The 24624-nt window shown below is 46.3% G+C and overlaps 1 protein-coding gene across 1 annotated transcript in view; it reads left to right on the top strand.

Moving 5' to 3' along the window:
* The window catches only part of ITM2A (integral membrane protein 2A), an 80880-nt gene extending 60245 nt beyond the window's left edge, over positions 1-20635 (top strand). Inside the window, exons 5-6 of the mRNA XM_069212573.1 lie at positions 9111-9261; positions 19322-20635. Of these exons, the coding sequence (XP_069068674.1) occupies positions 9111-9261; positions 19322-19410 (240 nt within the window). The 3' untranslated portion in view covers positions 19411-20635. The remainder of the gene's footprint in view (positions 1-9110; positions 9262-19321) is intronic.
* The last annotated feature ends 3989 nt before the right edge of the window (positions 20636-24624 follow it).

The raw sequence follows: 24624 nt of genomic DNA, 5'->3' as shown, positions 1-24624 counted from the left end.
AGGGATCCATGGTTTCCAACCAAGTAATAAGCGCTGCTGCTGATTCTTCGGTACTTTCGGCACATAACTACGCTCATGGAGTAGCGCTAAGACGACACGCATGGTTGCGATTGACATCTCTCAAACCAGAGGCGCAACAGAGAATTCAGAATTTACCATTCTCAGGCTCTACTTTGTTCGGCTCTCATGCCGATGACGAGATGTCAAGAATGAAGTCTGAGCTAGACACTTTAAAAGCGTTAGGCATCGAACGCCCAAAAGAACAGCGAAAAGTATTCCGTCCCTACCAGCGAAGGCTTTTCACCCACAGATATCAGACACCACACTGGATGTCCTCACGTCCCCAGCAACAACAGCATCATCAAAGGCCCTTCTCGACGCAGTGAAAGTCGACAAGGGGTCGATCCACGCCGCAAACTCCAGCAACTCGTCAGGCTCCCGCGTCTAAGCCCTGAATCTTCGCTTCCCCCTCCTCCGTTATCCACTCTGGTAGGGGGAAGTATCTCGAATCATCTGGAAGAGTGGCTACGCATCACATCAGACGCCTGGGTATTGAATATTGTGTGACATGGTTACGCTCTCAAAATCACCAGTCCTCCTCCATCTGTTCCACCCAAACCAGCCAGCCACCACCTCGAAGCTCTTCAGTTAGAAGTTGCTATTCTATTACAAAAAAGAGCTATAGAACCCGTCCCGATCAATCAAAGCGGGAAAGGGATTTATTTGAGGTATTTTCTAGTGCCAAAGAAGGACAAACAAGAGTTTCGTCCCATTCTAGACCTAAGGACAGCAAACCAGTGGATTCGCAAAGAGAAATTCAGGATGCCATCCTTGCACCAAATTTATCCGCATCTTCGTCAGGGCGATTGGCTCTGCGCGATAGACCTTTGCGACGCTTATTTTCACATTCCGGTGAGCAAGAAACATCGAAAATTCCTAAGGTTCTCAGTCGGCAAAAGTCCGTACCAATTTACGGTTCTACCCTTCGGCCTCAAATCAGCGCCGAGAAATTTTTACAAATGCATGGCGGTGGTAGCCGCCCATCTGAGGAAGCATCGAATATTTGTCTACCCCTATCTAGAAGATTGGATCATAAAGGCCTCCAACTATCTAGAGGCTCAACAACATTTCAAATGGGCGCAACAGCTGCTACAGAATCTCGGTCTTCAAGTCAATCTTCTGAAGTCCACAGCAACGCCTGTTCAGAGGCTGCATTACTTAGGGGCCATTATAGATACCAATCAAGGAAAGGTGTTTCCTTCGGAGGAACGACTATTATCGATTCTCCAAAAGTGCAAACAACTAGAGAGAACTCCACAGACCACTGCAAGAGTAATAGCCTCTCTACTGGGATCAATGGCGTCTTGTATCCACCTCGTTCCCAATGCTCGCCTCCATATGAGACCCTTACAGGAATGCCTGAAGGATCAATGGTGTCAACTGATGGACGATTGGGAGAGCAGAGTCCTTCTTGCTCCCCACGCCCTACAGTCCCTCAAGTGGTGGTGTTCACCCAACAATCTCTTGGTGGGGATTCCTTTCCAGCAACAACCTCCAGCTCAAACCATCGTAACAAATGCATCACTGCTCGGATGGGGAGCGCACATGGATCATCTTAGAGTCCAAGGCAAGTGGTCAGAGAGAGAGAGAGTCTCTATCATATCAACCTGCTGGAGCTTCGCGCAGTCCATCTTGCGCTCAAGGCCTTCCTACCTTCTCTGAAAACGGAAACTCTCCTCCTCCAGACGGACAACGTGGCCTCCATGTATTACGTAAACAAACAAGGAGGCACCAGGTCCAGGATATTATCCAGAGAGGCTCAGACAATCTGGCATTGGCTTCTAGCCAGGAACCTGTCGCTAGTAGCAACTCACCTGCCGGGCAGACAGAATGTTCAAGCGGATGCTCTCAGCCGCGTAATGGACGAGAACCACGAATGGGTATTACACGACGATGTCGTTCGTTCCATTTTCGCACTATGGGGTACCCCCTCTATAGACCTTTTCGCAACCCCAGAAAACACAAAATGCCAAAACTTCGCCTCCAGATATTACCATCCAGGGACAATGGGGAATGCCCTGTGGATAAACTGGTCAGGAGCATTTCTTTACGCCTTTCCACCGCTTCCCCGATGCCGGCAGTCCTTCAGAAGATATCCAATGCCCAGTCCAAAATGATTCTAATTGCTCCAGAATGGCCACGCCAATGGTGGTTTCCAGACCTTCTTCACCGGTCACTCAAGCCACACATCAGACTGCCTCATCGTCCGGACCTGCTCACGAAGTTCAGAGGGCAGATATCTCATCCCAACCTCATCATTGAGTTTGACAGCATGGCTCCTGAGCTAGTGCAATATGGACACTTGAACCTACCTCAGGACTGTATGGAAATCCTAAGAGAGGCAAAGCGCCCTTCCACACGATCGGCTTACGCATGCAAGTGGAAAAGATTCTGTGTGTGGTGTTTGGACAACAACGTTGACCCGATATCCTGTGGAGAGGAAACTATCTTGCCATACTTGCTAAGTTTGGCAAAATCGGGTTTACAATTGTCATCAATAAAAGTGCACTTGGCGGCTCTAACGGCATATAGAAAGAGCCCCTCTCAAACCTCCTTTTTTAGGATCCCAGTTATCAAGGACTTCCTGGAGGGCTTAAAAAAGGTCTTTCCTCCCATTAGGAGTCCATCTCCTCCATGGGAACTGAATGTTGTCCTATCACGTCTGATGCTACCTCCATTTGAGCCAATACATAAAGCATCACTTCAACATCTCACGTGGAAAACTGCCTTTCTGGTTGCAATCACATCAGCGCGTAGGGTCAGCGAAATCCAGGCCCTTTGCGCTCAAGAACCCTACACGGTCTTTCATTCTGCGAAAGTAGTGATGAGGACCCTTCCAAAAGTCGTTTCCGACTTTCATGTGAACCAAACCATTTCATTACCAACTTTCTTTCAAAATCCAACTACTGCTGAGAGAACTCTGCATTCTCTGGATGTAAAGAGGGTTTTGAAATTTTACTTGGACAGGACAAAATGCTTACGTAAATAACAGCAACTCTTTGTTAACTATGGCCCAGTTAGAACAGGGTTGGGCACATCTAAGCAATCATTATCCAGGTGGATTGTTTCATGTATACTGTTATGTTATCAGTTAGCGAACAAATCTCTTGGTGGTAGGCCAAAATCCCATTCTACTAGAGGGAAGGCAGCTACTGCGGCCTTAATGAGAAATATCCCTTTGGCAGAGATATGCAAGGCAGCCACTTGGAAATCGGTCCATACCTTTACACAGCATTACTGCCTTGATACAGACGCTAGGGAAGATGCGCAGGTTGGACAGGCCTTGCTTAAGAATTTATTTGCATGACATTTTTTTTTTGGGTCAGTATTATTCTGTCTACTCCACCGCGGTTATGGGGATGGGCTTGCTAGTCTATTCAGTGCTGATTTTTTTTTTTTTTTTAATATATTATTATTATTTCTCCCCCTCCCCCCCCCCCCCACACACACACACACACACACACACACACTTTAGGGGGAAGGGGGTGTCTTTAACAAGTTTGAAAACTAGGTGGAATTTGTGTCTACTCTACCAGGGCCACTGCTTCTTCTAATACTCACGAGGTGTTCCAATGTTTGACATCTGTCTTGAGCCATGTGGTCATCCTTAATTACTTTTGCTAAACATTATTGTCTCAAAGCTCATTCACACTGCGCTATGTTCCAAGACTTTCAGGGTTAATCAGCAGTAATCGATCCCGCCTCCCAGTAAGGTATTGCTTTGGGATTAATTCATAAGGAGAGAAATCTGTGAAAGGCACATCTATTAGAAGAAAAAGGTTTTCAGTAGTATGTGAAGTTCCCCAACATCGGATTTTCCATCATGGGACTCGTGAGTGGATGGGATGTCCTACTGCCATACCTACAGGGAGGTTCCTCAGAAGGGAGTGGGCTGCAGCCCCTTTGAACTTCTGTTTGGACACCCTGTTAGGGGTCCACTTGTAAGGGAGGGCTGGGAGCAACCTTTCAAGCCCCCTAAACAAGACATTGTGGATTATGTACTTGCCATCAGAACTAGAATGGCTGAGTATATGAAAAAGCCACTAAAACCATTCAGGCCATCCAAGAACTGCAGAATTAGTAGCTTGACCTGAAGGCTGTCCTAACTGTGTACCAGCCAGGGCAGAAAGTATGGGTCCTGGAGCTCCCAGGGCACTCCAAAACGAGTTGAGTGGAGTGGTCCCCATTCTATAGTGGAGAAGAAGGGTGAGGTAACCTATTTGGTGGACCTTGGCACTTCTAGAAGCCCCCTCTGGGTGCTTCATGTGAACTGCCTTAAGCCCTACTATAACAGGGCTGACATGACCCTGGTCATGGTTACTGAGGAGGGATAGGAAGAAGAGAATGATTCTCTTTCCTGATCTCTTCTCCACCACTGCAGCCGATGGCTCAGTGGATGGAGTTATCCTAGCAAGACTGCCTTTGAGTCTCAGAAAGAGGACTGCAGGAACCTCCTAGGCCAGTTCTCTGAACTGTTTTCTCTGGCACCTGGTTAGACAACATGGTATGAACACACCATTGGCACAGGAGACAGTTTGCCTGTTTAAAAGTAATATTTACAGGTAACATGATCGTGTTTGGTACTGCATCAAAGCAGAAGTGCAAAAGATGCTAGACTTAGGAGTGATTTGAGCACTCTGACATCCCCTGGGCTAGCCCAGTGGTGCTAGTCCCAAAACCTCACTCCCTAAATGGGAAAAGGGAGATGAGGTTCTGTGTTGATTATAAAGGGCTCAACACAGTCAAAGACTGATGCGCACCCTATTCCTAGTAATAAATACAAACTTGGTCACCGTGGGGGAAGTATATGCCTAGACGTCCACGGCACTTATAAATGTTTTTACAAAGATTTCTTATATCTAGATATAATATCCTTAGATTAGTTCATATCTCTTTTTTATTTCTTTTATCCAGAAATTTTTCTGGAGACCCCAAAGCGTATTATGTGCCGTTTTAGATGTTTGAGGTAAGTAGGCCCTTACCAATGTATCTTATATTCCTTCCTCCCAGCTGTACTAGGGCATTATAAACGTGGATGTTGCTAAGCATGCAAATCTAGTTTTAATACAATGAATTTTTGTTATGGTGACAATGTTTTTTTAAGTTGACTTCCTTCTCAAATTGTAATACTCAGGATGTCATCTCTGTAATTTGGTGTCCATACAATCTTATGTACGTGGGACAAACGATACAAAAAGTGAAATGTAGGATTTTACAACACAAAAGCAGAATCAAATGCACAACTGTGGGAGCACCAATGGCTGACTGCTATTCAAAATATCAACATAATGAGGATATCAGACGGCAAGTCATTGAACAAGTGATCTTGGGTCCCAGAGGAGGGGACAAGATTGGACTTCTTTCTAAGCGGGAACTCTATTGGCTGGAGAAATGCGGTATGATAAATAATGGACTGAATAATTTGGAAGATTGGAGACCAGCTTCGGCATTTTAAATGGACTGACAGCAGATACATAGTTAACAAATATTACGTTCACACTGTGTGATGTAAAGAAGATAATGGGGTCCATGGAATAACTCATTTTTCATAACCCGATGTGTTGAAAAATGGAATCAATGAAGCGAAATGAGGCTAAGTTAAATCAAAGTTCTGCAAGCCTGCCATTACAACGTGCGTGAAATGGGTGCATGCACCCATTTTCACTACAGGTCAATGCACCAGGTCATTGTAAGTCACCCCTATGGTAGGCTCTCTCAGCCCAGAAGGCAGAGTGCAGGTACCTGTGTGTTAGGGCATCCCTGCACTAGCAGAGGTGCCCCCACAAAGTCCAGATCCATTTTCCTGGACTTTGTGAGTGCAGGAACGCCATTTTACGCGTGTACTGGACATAAGTCACTAGCTATATCCAGCTACATAATGGTAACTCCGAACCGGGGCATGTTTGGTATCAAACATGTCGGAATCATACCCCAATACTGTTGCAAGTATTGGAAGTATGATTCCATGCACTCTGGGGGCTCCTTAGAGGACCCCTGGGCAGCCCAGCTGCTGCCCCCCCTACAGACCAGTTTCTGCCCTCTTGCTGCTTGATCTGATCAAGGCCAGGAAGGCAGAACAAAGGATTTCCTTTGGGAGAGGGAGGTAACACCCTCTCTTTGGAAATAGGTGTGACTGGCTTGGGAGAGGTAGCCTCCCCAAGCCACTGGTTTGCTTTGAAGGGCACATTTGGTGTCCTCTGTGCATACAGTCCACACCGGTTCGTGGACCCACAGTCCCTGCTCTGCGTGAAACTGGACAAGAGAAAGGGGAGTGACCACTCTCCTATTCATCACCACCCTACGGGTGGTGCCCAGAGCTCCTCCAGAGGGTCCCTGTGTTCTGCCATGTTACCAAGGTTGGCAGGGAACTCTGGGAGCATCTGAGTGGCCATGCTAGACATGCCTGGTTAGGTGACCAATCCCCCCTTTCAGGGCTATTTAGGGTCTCTCTCTTGGGTGGGGTCCTCAGATTCGGCTTGCAAGATTCCAGCAGGATTCCTCTGCAACCTCCACTTTGACTTTTGGCCACTGGAACTGCGACTGGACCCTCCAGGAACCGACAACACTGCAGTCAACGAAGAAGACTCTTCTGCAACTTTGTTTCTACAGCTCCTTCCAGCTTTGCAACATTTCCCCAGCCGTGCATCCTCAGACAGTAACTCTTCAGCCTGCACAAGAAGAAGAAAGAATCTCTCTTGGAGTAAAGGAGCCACTCCCCTGCAACCGCAGGCACCTACAACAAGCGACGACCGGCGGCGTGGATCTCCCCTCATCTTGAGCTGCGTGGATCCGGCAGCACGGGTGGTGGTCTGGAGTAGTCCTTTTGGTCCTGTCTGCCAGCTGTCCAACTTCGGTGGAGGTAAGCCTTTGTCTTCCTACGCAGGACAGGACCCCCGAGCAGGCGACGTGTAGCTCCAGCCCCCCAGCATTCCTTCCTGCAAAGCACAGCTTCCTGCATGCTTCTCATGTGTAGTGGGACCCTTTTACAGTTGTGCTGCGTGGGTTCCTCTGTGACTTATGGTTCCTCGTACAGTGGTGCTGAGGGTCACCTTAGGACTTCCCCCGTGGTTTGAGTCCTCCTGGGCCATGCTGGTACCTGACAACTCCACTTACTGATTCACCGCGACTTCTGTCTTTGCCAAGGCTTGTTGGTGGCTTTTTTCATGCTATTGACTAACTGCAATCATCCATCCGGCATGGGACGACGACTGCATCCTCCAGGAACTCTTCACCTGCTCCGGGGCCCCTTTCCTGACCGCCTTCGTCCTACCGTCGACCAGCTCCTGCAACCACAGCTGTGAGAGCAGTAGCTCCTGCTTTCCCTGGGCTCTTCTGTGACGTCTGAACTTGGTCCCCTTCTTCCACAGGTCTTCCTCTTCAGGAATTCCACTGCTGGTTTCTTGCAGTCTTGTCTGGGTGTTGCATTAGCTTCTTTTTAGTATTTCTATGTACTAGTGTACATATCTGGAGTATTTCTTACCTCCTATTGGAGGGTTGCCTCTCTAGTACTTTTTGATAATTGTGTCACTAAAATAAAGCACCTTTATTTTTTATAACTGAGTGTTTTCTTTCATGTGTGTAAGTGCTGTGTGACTACAGTGGTATTACATGAGCTTTGCATGTCTCCTAGACAAGCCTTGTCTGCTCATCCACAGCTACCTCCAGAGAGCCTGGCTTGTAGACACTGCCTACAATACACTAATAAGGGATACCTGGACCTGGTTTAAGGTGTAAGTACCTTTAGGTACCCACCACACATCAGGTCAGCTTCCTACACTGACCAACGCTGCATCCGCTAGAAACGGAAGCTACCTGGCGGCGGACACGCCTCTGAGGTCACGCGGCACTGACTGCTGCGGTTGTGTCTGGAGAGCATATTGGTCTGACCACCTCCCATACACGTTAGCAGAATCCAAGCTCCTAAATGCCTGCCTGCTTCCGCGCCATGAAGACACACGTCCGCCTGACCCAGGCCTACATATGTAGCAGAGGCAGCGGACGCAAGCAACAACTGCCTGATGTTGCAGCATATTCACGCGCCAGACGCTGGGGCAACGCTGCTGGGACTGAACACCGCCATGCTTCCTGATTGGTAGGAGACCATGCTTTTTCTTTCCCTAATGCAGCTAGTTCCCACATTCTGACACCTAGCAGGCCCATTGCTGGGTCTTTGATCTTGGCCTGCTCCCCCTGCTCCTTGGCCCTAAATTAGGAGACGCCCCCATCCCCTGCCGACTGCTTTGCCGTGCCTCTTTATCAGCCTTCCTGGTCCAGGGCACATCTGGTGTCAGCAGACCGCCACATCTTGGGAAAATCCAGTAACTTACTCCTTTCTTCCTAGTCACTAGGGGGCACTGTGGTACTTACCGTTGGGGGTTCCTGGTACCCCCAGCTTCCCTCTACACAATCCACTTACCTAGGTGGGGGTCTTGCATTTGCATTCAATTTTTGAGTATATGGTTTGGGCCCCCCCTAGGGTCACTATTGCCTATTTGCTATTGCACTGTTTTCTATCACTTTTTATCCCTATCACTGATTACTAGTGTACCTATCTAGTGTGTTACTTACCTCCTAATAAAGGGTTGCATCTCTAGTACATTTTGGTAATTGTCACTAAAATAAAGTGCCTTCATTTTTGTAACACTGAGTGTTTTCTTTCATGTGTGTAAGTGCTCTGTGACCACAGTGGTATTGCATGACCTTTGCATGTCTCCTAGAAAAAGCCTTGGTTGCTCATCCACAGCTACCTCCAGAGAGCCTGGCTTCTAGACACTGCCTATACTACACAAATAGGGGGATACCTGGACCTGGTATAAGGTGTAAGTACCTTAGGTACCCACCACACACCATGCCAGCTTCCTACAGGTACCATGGGTCTCCCATCTCCCACTTCGACAACAGGGAATGATTCAAGCATGTAAATCTATGGAAGATACCAATACTGGATAACTGCAGTTACAGGTAAGTAACTTGTTTTCATATTTTTGATTGTGCCCAACGAAAAGTGCTAATATAATAGCAACGTGAGTAATATTTTCTTCATTTTTCAGACTGGCTCCTACCTGCCACAGACCTATCTGATCCATGAAGAAATGATAGTAACAGAGGAGATTGATGATGTCTCAGAACTAGGTATCTTCATTTACCAACTCTGTGCTGGGAAAAAGACATTCAGGCTTCAGCGTAGAGATCACATCATAGGTAAGGTTATTTAATACGTATTTGTTTTCTCTTCCACATGTCTTCTCACAGTTTACCACAAGTAGGTGGAATAACAATTTAACCCATTCAGTCCTTTGAGATAACTTCCTTTAGGCTAACCTGCTTAATTTCCAGCCTGCAACACTGCATGTATCCTTTTAAATCTTAATGAATTTGAGTATACCATTACACTGGTTCCACCTCTGGATGGGCACACAGGCTCTGCGCAATGGGGGAGAAGGGTGTCGCCAACACGACAAGTTCAGAACATCAGCTTTCCAGCCACAGATCTGCAGAATCTATGCCAGGTTCGACTCTGCACCTCCCTTCGTTTCTGGTAGCCGTTGCGACCACCGCTCAAGGAAAATACTTCCACAAGGCCATACGCTGCATATTGGAGTGGGCCGCCCCCTCCGGAGCGCCTTCAGGCCCCGTGGGTCAGAGGAGGCCCCATCAGATTCCTGGAGGAGGCCCCATCAGGTTCCGCACTGGCGGCTTCAGCCTCTGCTCTGATGGGGTCTCATGGATCCGAATCTGGATCCATACTGGTGCCAGTCGTACCCACGCGACCTCCTCTGGCACGCGTCACGATTACGATGCTCCCGGTGCCAGCCCCATTCTGATTTCAGACAATCCGGAACAGCATCGCACAACACAGATTCCAGCTCCACCCATAGGTGCCAGATCATTGCCTGAGCATTATTTTCAGCAGCCAGGCATGTAAGATTAGGAGGGGTCACTGGACCCTTTTCAACAGTTAGAGAGGTCAATGGATTGGAATGAGGAACTAGAAGAGGCCAGTGGACTGGGCACCTCTCCAGGTACTGAACCCCCCCTCCCCTCCCTCCACCACTGTGGCTATGGAGTAAGGAGCTTCTTATGCAGTGGTGGTGTATAGGGCAGCGGAGGTCCTCTACCTCGAACTGCCCTTGGTGGCTGTCAAGACAAACCTCTTGACTGAGTGTTTCAGCCTGGGTCTTCCACTTCTGACCCCTCCTGCCCTTTAATGAAGCACTTACTGACATCCTGCTGGGAACTTGGTCCAAGCCCAGCACGGATGCTCCTGTAAATAGGATGATTGCCCTCCACCATTGCCCTAGTTTACCCAGCCAACACCCCACCCTTGAGAGCTTGGAAGTCCAAGCCTCAAATTCCCACAGCGCATTCCCTTCTGCTCCCCCTGACAGGGAATCCAAGAGGACGGCCCAGCTTGGGAAGAAGATGCTTTCGTCCACCATCCTAGCATTGAGGTTGGTGAACACCTCATGCTAATTGGGCCATTTCTCGCACACCTTATGGGATACGGATGCACAGGTGCTACCACAGGTCCCGAAGTAGTCCATGACTAGTCTCTCCCAAGCTGTAGAAGATGGGAGGGACGCACGAACTTCACCATTCGGTTTGGCTCGGATACAACTGACTCACTGGGCAGAGCGGTTTTGTCGACGGAGGCCTTACGGTGCCATGTCTGGATGAGAATATCTGACTTTTCGGGAGATGTCCAGGCAAACCTTATGGACATTCCCTTTGACGGGACTCGCGAGAAGTCAGACTTGGCGCTAGACCGTTTTAAGGTTTCCCTGACTGTGGACAAGTCCTTGGGCCACACAGCGACCCCTCATCCACCGTCTGCCTTTCGTGGTTACGGAAGGGGCATACCACTGCGCCAACCCTATTTCAGCCAGCATCCGGTGCAAGCGTCCCAAGCTATTCGAGGACGTGAATGCTGTGTCTTCAGACCTAGAGGGTCTGGAAGCCAGAAGCCATCTGCCTCCCATGGACCATCAACTGCAGCCTCCAAGCTCTCCTAGTTTGATTCTGCAAGACAGTGCTTGCCCAGTTAGCCCTCCTAATTTGATTCTGCAGGACCATGCTTGCCCAATTGGAGGGAGAATTCAATATCCTCGCCTCCAATGGCAATCCATTGCATTGAACACCTGGGTTCTGCAGATCATTCGGAAGGGCTATGCCCTATTTTTCCAATCACTTCATCCCCCAATACCGCCAACATTCGAATGGCTGGTGAAGAATCATTTGTCTCTGCTCCGAGAGGAAGTTACAGCTCTCTTGGCTAAGGGAGCCATAGAAACAGTGCAGATATAAGTAGGCAGTGGTGGTTATTCCTGCTACTTTCTGATAGTCAAAAAGAACAAGGTGTGAGAAAGTAGCCTCTTTCTAGCATTCTTACCCCTACTTTTAGCCTGTTTGTGAGTATATGTCAGTGTGTTTTACTTGTCTCACTGGGATCCTGCTAGCCTGGACCCCAGAGCTCATGTTTTGTGTCCTGAATGTGTATACCGGTGTAGTTCCTAACTGTGTCACTGAGGCTCTGCTAACCAGAACCTCAGTGCTTATGCACTCTCTGCCTTTAAAATTGTCGCTATTGGCTAGTGACCATTTTCACCAATTCTAATTGGCACACTGGAACACCCTTATAATTTCCTAGTATATTGTACCTAGGTACCCAGGGTATTGGGGTTCCAGGTGATCCCTATGGGCTGCAGCATTTCTTTTGCCACCCATGGGGAGCTCAGACAAACCTTACACAGGACTGCACTGCAATTTCACAGCCATTTTCACTGCACTTAAGTAACTTATAAGTCACCTATATGTCTAGCCTTCACTTGCTGAAGGTTAGGTGCAAAGTTTCTAAGTTTGAGGGCACCCTTGGAGTAGCAAAGGGGCCCCCACATAGTTTAGGGCCATTTCCCCTGACTTTGAGTGCGGGGACACCATTACACACGTGCACTACATATAGGTCAATACCTATGTGTAGCTTCACAATGGTAACTCCGAATATGGCCATGTAACATGTCTAAGATCATGGAATTGTGCCCCGTGCCAAATCTTGTATTGGGATGCCAATCCCATGCATCCCCGGGGCTCCACTATGGACCCTGGGTACTGCCAAACCAGCTCTCTGGGGTTTTCCCTGTAGCTACCGCTGCTGCCAACCCACAGACAGGCTTCTGCCCTCCTGGGGTCTGGACAACCAAGTCCCAGGAAGGCAGAACAAAGAATTTCCTCTGAGAGGGTGTTATACCCTCTCCTTTTGGAAATAGGTGTTAAGGGTTGGGGAGGAGTTGCCTTCCCCAGCCTCTGAAAAATGCTTTGAAGAGCACAGATGGTGCCCTCCCTGCATAAGCCAGTCTACACCGGTTCAGGGAACCCCCAGTCCCTGCTCTGGTGCGAAACTGGACAAAGGAAAGGAGAGTGACCACTCCCCTTTCCATCACAACCCCAGAGGTGGTGCACAGTGCTCCTCCTGTGTGTCCCAGACCTCTGTCATCTTGGATCCAGAGGTGTGAGGGCACAATAGAGGCCTCAGAGTGGCCAGTGCCAGCAGGTGACGTCCGAGACCCCTCCTGATAGGTGCTTACCTGACTAGGTGGCCAATCCTCCTCTGAGGGCTATTTAGGGTCTCTCCAGTGAGCTTTTCACCAGCACCTCTGCGCCTCTCTCTTCGACTTCTGCCAAGGATCGACTGCTGACTGCTCCAGGACACCTGCAACAAAGTAGCAAGAAGACTACCAGCGACATTGTAGCGCCTAATCCTGCTGGCTTTCTTGACTGTTTTCCTGGTGGTGCATGCTTTGGGGGCTGCCTGCCTTCATCCTGCACTGTAAGCCATGAAGAAATCTCTAGTGGGTTGATGGAATCTTCCCCCTGCTCCAGCAGGCACCAAACTTCAGCGTCACCGGTACTCTGGGACCCCTCATCCTGACGAGCGTGGCCCCTGGAACACAGGTGGTAGACCCAAGTGACCCAGACTGTCCAGTGGTCCAACTGTCCAAATTTGGATGAGGTAAGTCCTTGGCTCTCCTCTCCAGACAGTAATCCTGTACACCATGTGAACTGCAGCTGCTAGGGCTTCTGTGCATCTTTCCAAGGAATCCTTCATGCACAGTCAAGCCCAGGTCCCCAGCACTCCGTCCTGCATTGCTGAACTCCCTGAGTTGACCTCGGGCTTCGTGGGACCCTCTTTTGCTCTGTTGAAACGACCGCCATTCAAGGACTTCTGCGGGTGCTACCCTCTTGTGTGTGGGCTCTCTACGTTGCTGAGGGGCCCCTCTGTCTCCTTTTCCAAGTGGAGACATCCTGGTCCTGGGCAGCACCCTTTTTCTTCAACCACAACTCTTGCAGGTAGCAAGGCGTGTTTGCGGTCTTTTGCTAAAGAAACAACTCTGCATCCTCCAGCACTCCGTGGGACATCTTCTGCACAAAGGAGAAGTTCCTAGCACCTTTCGTTGTTGCAGAATCTTCAGCTTCTTCCATCCGGAGGCAGCCATTTTGCACCTTCATCCGGGGTTTAGTGGGCTCCTACCCCTCCTGAACAGTTTCCTGACTCTTGGACTTGGTCCCCTTCCTTTGCAGGTCCTCAGGTCCAGGAATCCGTCTTCAGTGCTTTGCAGTCTGTTGTGGACTTTGCAAAATCCTCTATCATGAGTTTAGTGTGTTTCTGGGGAAATAGTAGTGCTTTACTCCTACTTTTCAGGGTCTTGGGGTGGGGTATCTTGGACACCCTTAGTGTTTTCTTACACTCCCAGCGACCCTCTACACACTACACCAGGCCTGGGGGGGGGGGGGTCCCTAAGTGATTCCACTTTCTTAGTATATGGTTTGTGTTGCCCCTAGGCCTATTGCATCCTATTGTATTCTACAGTGTTTGCACTACTTTTCTAAGTGTTTTCTTACCTGATTTTGGTTTGTGTGTATATTTTGTGTATTTTACTTGCCTCCTAAGGGAGTATATCCTCTGAGATATTTTTTGGCACATCATCACTAAAATAAAGGACCTTTATTTTTAGCAACCCTGAGTATTGTGTTTCTTATGATATAGTACCTATATGACATAAGTGGTATAGTAGGAGCTTTGCATGTCTCCTAGTTCAGCCTGCGCTGCTCTGCTATAGCTACCTCTATCAGCCTAAGCTGCGAGAACACTACTAATCTACTAATAAGGGATAACTGGACCTGGCACAAGGTGTACCATCAGATACCCACTATAAGCCAGGCCAGCCTCCTACACAAGGGTCTTTACCCTCTTCTAGACCTATGGACCGTCAATCCATACGGTCTCCACTCTTCAGCCCTTGACCAAGAAGACTGCTTGGTAGCGCTGGACTTACAGGATGCATATTTTCACATTCTCATTCTGCCTGCCCACTGGTGTTACCTGCACTTCAGGGTGGGCTATGAGCACTTTCAGGTCACTATGCTCCCCTTTGGCAGCGCAGCAGCAAGGTAATGATGGTGGTCGCAGCTCATCTGCAAAGGTTAGGGGTTTCAGTCTTCCCCTACCTTGATGACTGGCTGTTGAAGACTGTCTTACCCCAGGCTGTCGTCTCCCTCCTCCAGACTATGTTGAACTTCTGCATTCGCTGGGGTTCACAATAAACGTGTCTAAGTCAAACGTGACCTCTCTCAGACGCTCCCTATCTTAGGAGCTGTTCTGGACACAGTGCAGTTTCGGGCTTATCCTCTCGAGCAGCGAGTCCAGGATATTCAGGTTATAATAACATGTTTTGGGCTCTATCCTGGGTTTCAATGAGACTGACTCTGAGACTGCTGGGCATCATGACCTCCTGCATCCTGCTGGTGAATCATGTCAGATGGCATATGCAGGCTCTGCAGTGGGACATAAAGTTCCAGTGGGTGCAGCATCAGGGCAATGTCTCTGACATGGTCCAGTGGTGGATTACGACCGCGATTGGGTCCAAGGCAGACTCCCCTCCCTTCGGCAACCAGACCTCACAGTAATGACAGATGCGTCATTTCGAGGATGTTGCGGCCATCTAGGAAAGGTGGAGATCAGAGGGCCCTAGTCTCCAGCGGAAGACGCACTCCACATCGGTCTGCTGGAGCTCCGGGCGGACCCACTAGCATTGAAAGCATTTCTTCCCTCTTTCAAGGGGGAGTTTGTGCAGGTATTCAGACAGCATCACCGCCATGTGGTACTGCAGCAAGCAGTGAGGAGTGGGGTCGTGGACCCTTTGTCAAGAGGCCCTGCGTCCCTGGACATGGCTGGAACAGAAGGGCATAACCCTGGTGGTTAAACACCTGGAAGATTCTCTGAACGTGAGGGTGGACAAAGCCATTGATGCCTAGCAGATCACGGTGGTGTCTCCACTCAAAGGTAGCTTTAGGACTCTTTCAACAGTGGGGAGAACCTTGGCTATATCTGTTCGCCACCAAAGAAAATGCACAATGTTAGCAGGATCGAAGAGGATGCGGTCAGGTAAGTGGGGCTGGAGTAGGGTTGTGAGTACTTTTCGTTTTTAAGGGTGGGGGGGGGGTAGGTTTAGTTTTTTAGGGGTGGGGGGGTCGGGTAGCTTTAGGGGTCGGGGAGGGTCAGGGGGGGGTCGGGTAGTTTTATGGGTAGGGTGGGGGTCGTTTTAGGTTTTAGTGGTGGGGTTGGCAGTCGTGGTAGTTTTAGGTTTTTGGTGCGGGGTGGGCGGTCGGGGTAGTTTTAGGTTTTTGGTGCGGGGTGGGCGGTCTGGGTAGTTTTAGGTTTTTGGTGCGGGGTGGGCAATCGGGGTAGTTTGGTTTTTGGTGCGGGGTGGGCGGTCGGGGTGGTTTTAGGGGTGGGCGGTCGGGGTAGTTTTAGTTAGGGGTGGGGGGTAGGGCTAGTTTTAGTTTTTAGGGGTGGGGGTCGGGGTAGTTTTAGGTTTGAGTGGCAGAGGTAGGGGTAGTTTTAGGGGCGGGGTTGGAGAGTCACTAGTTTTAGGGGCAGGGTCAGGCTAGGATTTTTTTAGGGGCGGGGGGGGTCGCATGCTGGAACAATGCATGCCGTTCCACGCATGTATTTAACAAGCATGTTTTGCACCAAAAATAATTAAGGCATTAGTGGTAACAACGATGTCGTTCTGACCGCGTTGTTCAGACATGCGTGGTTCCAGCGTGCTGCGTTCCTTGCTTTATTAGAGCCCAAGTAATCCTTGTGGCTCTGGATTGGGCATGGAGGGTGTGGTATCCCTGGCTTCTGAAAATGATCATCAATCTTGCTATCATGCTGCCTCTTCTGGAGGATCTTCTGGCTCAGACGCAGGGGAGGGTTCTCCACTGGAACCGGTCACTTCTGCGCCTTCATGTGTGGAGATTGAGCAGCGACAGTTGACCTCCTTCAACCTCTTCCAAAGTCTGTATTGTTGTTCTGGCAGCCAGGTGTTCCTTCATAAAAACTGTAGACGCCTCCCATTGGCAGAGATTTGTAAAATATTCTACAGAAGTCTATAGATCCTCCTTTTTGCTTCTTTCTCTGATGTTCATTTCTGCTGCTGTCTGACAAACATCTTTGTTTAAGCCCCCTATTGCAAATAGGTTTTTAAAAGGGCTTATACATATGTTCCCCCCCTTAGTCCTTCATTATGCCTTAGTGGGACCTGAACCTCGTTCTGATCTACCTCATGTGTGCTTTGTTTAAGCCACTTCACAACTGTCCCCTCAAGCGGCTCACCATCAAAACAGCCTTTCCCACGGCTATAACAACTGCTTGGAGGATGAGTGAGCTGCAGGCCTTGTTCTCCAAGCCTTCATATCTCTGCGTTACCTGACAGTGGTGCTTCGCACCTGTGTCCCTTTCCTTCCAAGGATGGTGACCCCATCTAATTTGGGACAGACTGTCACCCTGCCCACCTTCTTTGCTTCCCTGTATCCCTCTAAGGAAGAGGGGTGATTCCACTGGCTGAACCCAAAAAGAGTGTTCTACTTTGACCGCACAAAAGAGTTCCGGGTGGACAACCAAATCTATGCTGGATATGTGGGAGCAAAGAAAGGTCAGACAGTACAGAAATTAACCATTTCATGCTGGGTCGTTCTCTGTATAATCATATGCTACACTCAGGGTAAGAAGCAGCCTCCTGAGGTCTTATGAGCCCATTCCACCAGAGGAAAAGCTGTGACTACGGCAGTAGTTCGTGGAGTCCCAGTCCTGGCTATCTGTCAGGCATCAACGTGGGAGTCCCTGCACACGTTAGCCAAACACTTCTGCCTGGATACTAAAGTCCGCAGGGACAGGCATTTCACCCATTCGGTCCTGCAGGACTTTGTTGTTTAGAAAATGTGTCTGGAGCCCACCGCCAGGAGAATATGGCTTTAGTGTCTTTTCAAAGGTAAGGAATCTGCTGTTAGAAGTCTGTTAGATGAACAGGTTACTTACCTTCAATAACGCATTATCTGGTACAGATTATATCCACCTGCAGATTCCTTACACCCACCCAGACCTCCCCACTCTGCGGACTAATTTGCTAGGGTCAGGGTGATACCTTTTCAGGGCTCTAAATTGGACACACAATTGTCAGTTCATTTCATGGCTCTGCGCTCCTGGTGTGGAAAGTCGTGAAAAAAAGTAACTGATGTCCGCTAGCCTGGGTAGCCCATATATAGGTGACGTGACATCACATCCGGTGCCGCATAGCTACACAGAACTGAACAGTCACCCGATGGCGCTCACAAGGGTATTGCTCAAGCAAAAAATTTCGGGTGCAGTCTGATGCCTAGGAAATTCAAAGATAAGGAATATAGCTAGATATAGTCTCTACCAGATAATGTGTTATTAAAGGTAAGTAGCTTGTTTATTAGTGTAACCAAAAAAACGTGTAACGGCTCTGATACGCTGTGGGATAATGTGTGCACTACTGGGAAAAAATGTATGTTTGCAACAGATCAGAACACGTGGCCTTTGTTCACTAGCAAATGAAACTGCCTGGCATCTCAGAGAGAGGCCTTCTAGAGGAGATGGTTTGGCAAGTTTTTCCTGTGTTTTTCCTTCAGTGCTACTGATCCTGTAATTCTCGTGCATAATAAAGAACACAGTCACTCTCACATCCTAGAAAGAAACTCAGAGGTACGCAAAATGAAGGCTTTCAATTAAAAAGCTTTACTTGCTCCTTTACAAGAGTAACTTTTCTCTCTGAACGTATCCTAGACTTGTTTCCAAAGTGCAGTGTTCGGTTCATTTGAATCTACTCAAACTACATAGCTTTTTTTTGCAAGCATCGAGTGCTAGTAGGAGGGGGGTATGTTAACTCTACATCAAAAGATGTCTGGTATTACGTTTACAACAGACTAAAGACTTTTTACCAATCAGACCAGCTTTTCCTGGATCTGGCCAGAATAAGGTGGTCAATGCCTTATCAGTAAGGTTTGGTATGATGAGCTGTATTCTGCATCAGTTCGTTTACCTCACATTCTAATGGGCAGATGGTTCTAGTGAAGTCTGAGCTCACTCTGCTATAGGCGTGGCTCCTCTGACTATTCTTTTTAGATCTCGCCTGAGATAGCACAGTTGTTGTAGCTTGTGATCATTTTACTTGCTTGTCCTTCCCATCCCCCACAACATTTTCACATTGTATTGCTTGTTTCTGGAGCGTCCCTGAAGAAGAATGTGATTGCATTATTTATCTAAATCTGTCAAGAGTTATTGCCTTGCTGTGCAGGCCTGATCAATATCAGCAATCGGACCGGTGTTACCTAAAATGTTGTCCACTTAATTGTATGCCTCTTGCACATGTCCCAGTTTTCCTGTAATTCGAGCATACAAATCTATGAAAGATCCAATGTTCGAGAAGAAAAATGTTAGCAGTAGCTACACATCGCCACTCTCTAGATGCTCCAGAACTTGCTCTTGGTGAACTCTGAATGTCTGTTCTGTTGAGCCCCAGAGAGAAGGTAAGATCTGCATTGCTCCCCCTTGGCTACAGTTTGGGTCACGTAATCTGGTGGACAGATTGAGTGTATTTGTACGTTGCTATTTCGACATCGACTATTGAGGATTCTCATTCTAAAGACAAAGAATAATTCAGACCTGTAAATCCTTGAAAGACATCCGTGCCAGAAAACTTATGTTTACAAGAAAGTTTTTTTTGTTGGGGGTCATTAGTAAACCTACCTTTCAGTTTTCTTCTTTATACTCCAATGCATCGTTCTTGTGTTTTTTATATGTATGCTGCACATTCTATTTTTGATCCAGTAGCCTTATTTACGAAAGTCTCTTTTGTCCTGAAGTGTACTTTTTGTCTAGAACTTTATAACGTGTGACTGATTTTGTTTCTGCATTCAGGTTTTCAGAAACGATCTGCTCTACGATGCCACTCCATTAAACATTTTGAAAGTGCATATGTGGTTGAAACAAGAATCTGCGAAGGGTGAATGGCACTGGATCAGTAATTGCAAAGTCATGCATTGAATAAGAAGTCCATAATGCTTGGCGTCTAAATTAAAATGTGCAATGATAATCGAAAGCCTTATTAAGTCTGTTTTGATTTTATCTTTCACCATTAAAACTTTTGTCAGGCCTGTGTTTTTCTTCCAAGTAATGCCTGGGCAATTCAGATGATCCTTGTGGTTGTAAATTATCATCTGGTTTTGCATTGAATGGTACAAAGTCCAAAACGAACAGTTGCCCTGCATTTATTTTTCACTGGAGTCTGATATACCGGATGAGGAAGTTTATTATTACAGCTTGAACGATGGAGGGCGTTCAAGCAAATAAACACTACAAGAGGGGGGTTTAAACCTAAAACAATAGCAATTCGATTTGGCTAGTGGTGTCAGCAATGCATCTACCATGGACAAATGGATCCAGTGCATCTCTATTTTACAATATTATTTTTGTGTTTTTTGTGCAGGTATTACTTGGTCATTTTTGATGTACCACTCCGCAAGACTAATTTTACAGTGTTTGACTTAACATAGTCCTTATTCATACAGCTTGCAAATGCAATGTAGGACTAAAATTACTGTTTTAATATGCCATCTACAGCAGCAGGAATTCGCACGAATGAGTGAAATAAAATGAATGTCTTTAGCACACATGGTATTTTTATAGAGCACGATAACCTTGATTTCTTTCAGTTTAAAGTCATCATGGTTTGCTGATTTTCCTTTTTTGTGCTACTACTGTATTGACGTTTATGTGTATTTTTGGATCTTTTCTGGTATTAACATTTTCTTTCAGTAAATTTATAGTATTGTTGAAGCTAAATCTTGCAGCGTATAATCTATAGGGCACATGTGTTTGACTTGTCTGCCTAGAACAAGACCTTTGCATTTGTTTTAGTTAAGTAAAAAATAAACTACATGCCTGTGAAACTAAATAGAGTAAATACTATAGGCAGTGTAAACATATGCTTGATATTTTGCCTGTGTAATTCAGCTATGAAACTGGTTTCACAGTTCTGGAAATCTGGTTACTGATTTACGTCTATGCTTAAAACATTTAAAAAAAGAGCTAGAAATTATATGTGGAAGTTATTCAATCACATGACGATGTCTTTGAAGATTAGATGTAGGTAACCATTTTTTCCTTTGCATTATTTCATTTAAGAAGCACATAAAGGTGATGGAATGGGTAATAAAGCACACTGTCTTGAAATTGTGTCCAGTCGTCTGCTGAATGTAGTTCTAAGTACAAGTTTGTGTTTCTTCGAGAATTGTACGGGTTTCCTAGATTTGATCCTAATAAGAATTTCTATTTTACTTACATTATTAATTTCACTGTGTGCATTATTTGTGCTATTTCATTAGTCTTATGTTGCATGTGTTCACTCTGTCCTCAGTATTACATTGTGGCTTGTGTATGAAAAACAAACCCCAGGAATGTCACCTTTTGCATTTCCTCATTTAATCTACATACATACATAATATATTTGTTAGCTCATCCTTTTTTGCAGAGGCTTTCACAAGAAATGCCACACCAATATGGTAAAACTAAGTTTGTTTTACAGTGTATTGGTACAGGGGTGTGGAATTTATTAAAATATCTACTTGTCCAGGGGACAGGTTGCTTCTCAAATCTACTTGTCCTGTAAAAAGATCTACTTGTCCCTTTTGTGCCATGTAGTGTGGCGACAAATTATGGCAGCAATCTCCTTATGTAAGAGCTCTGATAATAGCCTCTCTGATTATGCCAGGGCTACTACCATAGTAGGGCTTGAATACTTGCAGTTTCCATCCCTACTGTAACAATTTCCTTATTTTGCCACCTTTCTGCAGATCTGCATACTGGGGCTGGAGGAAGCAGTAAGCAATAGTTCCAGGGCTGGAATGCCTTTGAGTCTGCAAACCTACTAACCTGCACGTTTTAAAGATTCTCTCTAATATTTTTCCCATAATAAGAAAGGTTGGACATTTACTCCTGACAATGGCAGAATTAGAAGTTCTTCCAGGGTTGGGAAGAAAGTGGCCGGAGGAAAAATGAACTTGCAAATGCTCAATAGATTTTCACATGAGCAAATCTACACATGCGTATTTACCCATGCTAAAATACAGTTCACAAATATTTTATAGGGGTACGACATATACCATGGGTGCACTTTTGTGACTTTCTTTAGGAATTTGGGGCCACCTGTAGGTAGGTTCAGATTTGTGACCCGCAAATTGCGAGTCAGAGCGACTCGCAATTTGCAAGTCGCAAATCCGAATGTAGGATGGTGTCCCATCTGTGATTCGCAAATGCCCACCTAATGAATAATGATGAGGTGGGTCACAATTTGCGAACCCCTTGCGAATAGCGGCCCTCACAGGGATGGTGGCCTGCTGGAGACAGCAGACCACCATATCTGTGACTGCTTTTCAATAAAGCAGGTTTTTTTTTTTTTTTTTTTTTGTAATGCAGCCCGTTTTCCTTAAAGGAAAACGAGATGCATTACAAAAACGAAAAATGAAACGTTTTCGTTTCATTTTTTCAGTGCAGGCAGTGGTCCGCAGGACCAGTGCCTGCTCAGATTTTTTTTTTTTACAGTGACATTCACAATGGGGAATGGGTCCCATGGGGACCCCTTCGCTTTTGCGAAAGTGTTAGCACCCATTTGAAATGGGTGCAAACTGCGATTGGTTTGCGCCTGCGTTCGCGGTCACAAAACAATCCTACATTGCACTGCGAGTCGCAATTAGGAAGGAAACACCCCTTCCTAATTGCGAGTCGCAAACCCGTTTTGCGATTCGGTAACCAGGTTACTGAATCACAAACCTGGGCTTGTGCATCGCAATGTGCTTTTTGCACGTCGCAAACAGCGAAAGTCGCTGTTTGTGACATGCGAAAAGCTACCTACAAGTGGGTCTTGGTCCCTAATTAGGTCTGGTGTTAACAAAGACATTTTGTTTTTATTAAACTTCTATTTCTCTCTCTTTCGGCTGGCTTTACTGTGAGTGATCGCATTCTGCTCTTCCACAAGGAGCATATTGGCACACACAGTAGTTTTGTTCAGTGTCAGGAACTACAGTGGCAATCAGTGACGTAACGAAACTGGAGGGTGCCCCTTTGCAAAGAACATGCAGGAGCCCCCTCTCCAGACTCACTCAGGGCAGGTGCTGTGCTGAAGGGGCCCCCTGGAGGGCGGCTGCGGGGCCTTTGTTATGCCGCTGGTGGCAATGTGTACTTTTAGAGTTCAAAAACTTTTTTTTTTTTGGCAGTGTGTGTTACAATGTTGAGGGCCTGGTAGCTCCCACAACAATAAAGTGTTACAAAAGCCATGTCAAAACAAGACACGCATTGATGAAACTAAACGACTTATAAAAATGTCAGATCAGTTGGCTTTGTCAGTGTTTGTTTATTTTCATGCTTCCCATATTCGTGTTGAAAATGGTTACACTGATTTACCATTAGAAATATGTTTGGGAAATACTAGCATGCATCAACACATTTTACTAAATGACACTTCATTTGCATCTAATCAGAGAGCATTCTGGGAGCATTATACTTAGTCTCATAGCCTAAACTTTTCAAACATGTGTATACACGTTTTGTTTTTTTTGTACTGGAACCAACGTCAGTAGTGAAGTGTGACCTTAAACCATTTAGTTACAGCACTCACCCTAATAATGAAGGCTTTCAAATAATTAACCATAAATACAAGTTCGAACAGCATTATCTTTTGGAAACACATTACCTCAACTGCAGAGAGTTCCACTCTCTGTAAACAGGCAGCCAAAGGGTTTGTGCTGCAGAGGGTTGGGCCTACTTGTCCCAAGGACAAAGTAAACATAAAAACTTGTTGCCCTTGACCCCAAACAAGATGTCCCGGGCGTCGGGCGACCACATCCCTGTGGTACAATGAGAAATTTTGAATCCAATCCTTCTAACCCTTCAATAAACGGTAAACTAAAATGTGCTGTGTTTAAAGTTAGTAAAATATGTTTTGCTGCATCATGCACATTGACAAATAATGCAGAAGCTTACAAAAAAGACCAAATAAATGTAGCCATTCGTAAACAGTTTGTCTAAACTTAACGGATATGACAGTTTATATATTTCTAAAAGTGCAGATCGTGTGTGCCATATTACTTTTATCCAAGCTGAATGATTTCTTTTTGACTGAATTTCAGAAACACTAGTCTGTAGCTGGTCATTATTGTTTTTTCTTTTGCTTCATACCTTGCTTGTTTGCTTGGTGTTGATTATTTTTCTAGCAGTAATAGCAAGCAACACCCTCAGTGTTTTTTTTTTTTTTTTTTTACAGTTTGTGTCAGGGAGCACCCTAATTTGGAAGCTTCCTATGCATGATAACACCGAGGCTTCTTCCACAGTGTAGGTAACTGTAGTTTGTACAGTACTTCACATATGCTGTGTTTTTCCTTATATTATATAGCTAATTTTAAGACTACAAAATGTCAGGTATACATTTAACACCTTAACTGAATAAAAGAAATGATGCTATTTGAATTTGTTATCCTTGCTTATGCTTACATAGTAAATGGCACCTAAGACAATGAGCTGCTGTTTAAGTGGTTATTGCACTTCAGTAGTTAGCTCCACAAATCAACTGAAGTTGCACCAAAAATGCACATGAACATACCCAACACCAAAATACTGCAGGGTAGGAGTAAGCATGGATGATCATGTACATTACTGAGGTACACAGAAAAAAAACATGTTTTTCCTGAGTTAACCACTGGCTCCAGCGCCCTTCACCTCAGTTAAAACATGTGACAGCAAGAATCCTCGTCTTCTAGCTCTGAGAGAAATGAGTAGGCTTCAGCCTTTGCAGGTACTGTTGTGTTTCCATTGCATTCCAGTTGGATAGCCAAGTTTCTCCTTTTGTACACTAACTTCCTTGGTAGTGAGGCAAGAAGGTAAGATTTACTCTAACAGGTTATATAGTTAGAAACTCAGCTATAGCTGTACACTCTCTTGTAGTCTGATGTTCGGTTCTAAATATAATAAGCTGTTTTTCTTCATCATGTGTATTTCAGTTTTTAGGAATAACCTGTGATCACATTCTCTGAACCTGAAATGTATCAATTAGTAGAGGAGCTCCACCTCAGAGTATTTATTTATGTATTACTCATCATCCGGTTTGAAATAATGTTCCATCTAAATGACTATGTTGCAACCAGAAAAAGAACCAGAGAGCACTGGTTGGG

This window comes from Pleurodeles waltl, chromosome 2_1, assembly GCF_031143425.1.
Source record: "Pleurodeles waltl isolate 20211129_DDA chromosome 2_1, aPleWal1.hap1.20221129, whole genome shotgun sequence".
Classification (NCBI taxonomy): domain Eukaryota; kingdom Metazoa; phylum Chordata; class Amphibia; order Caudata; family Salamandridae; genus Pleurodeles; species Pleurodeles waltl.
This window is presented reverse-complemented; position numbering and strand designations above follow the sequence as displayed.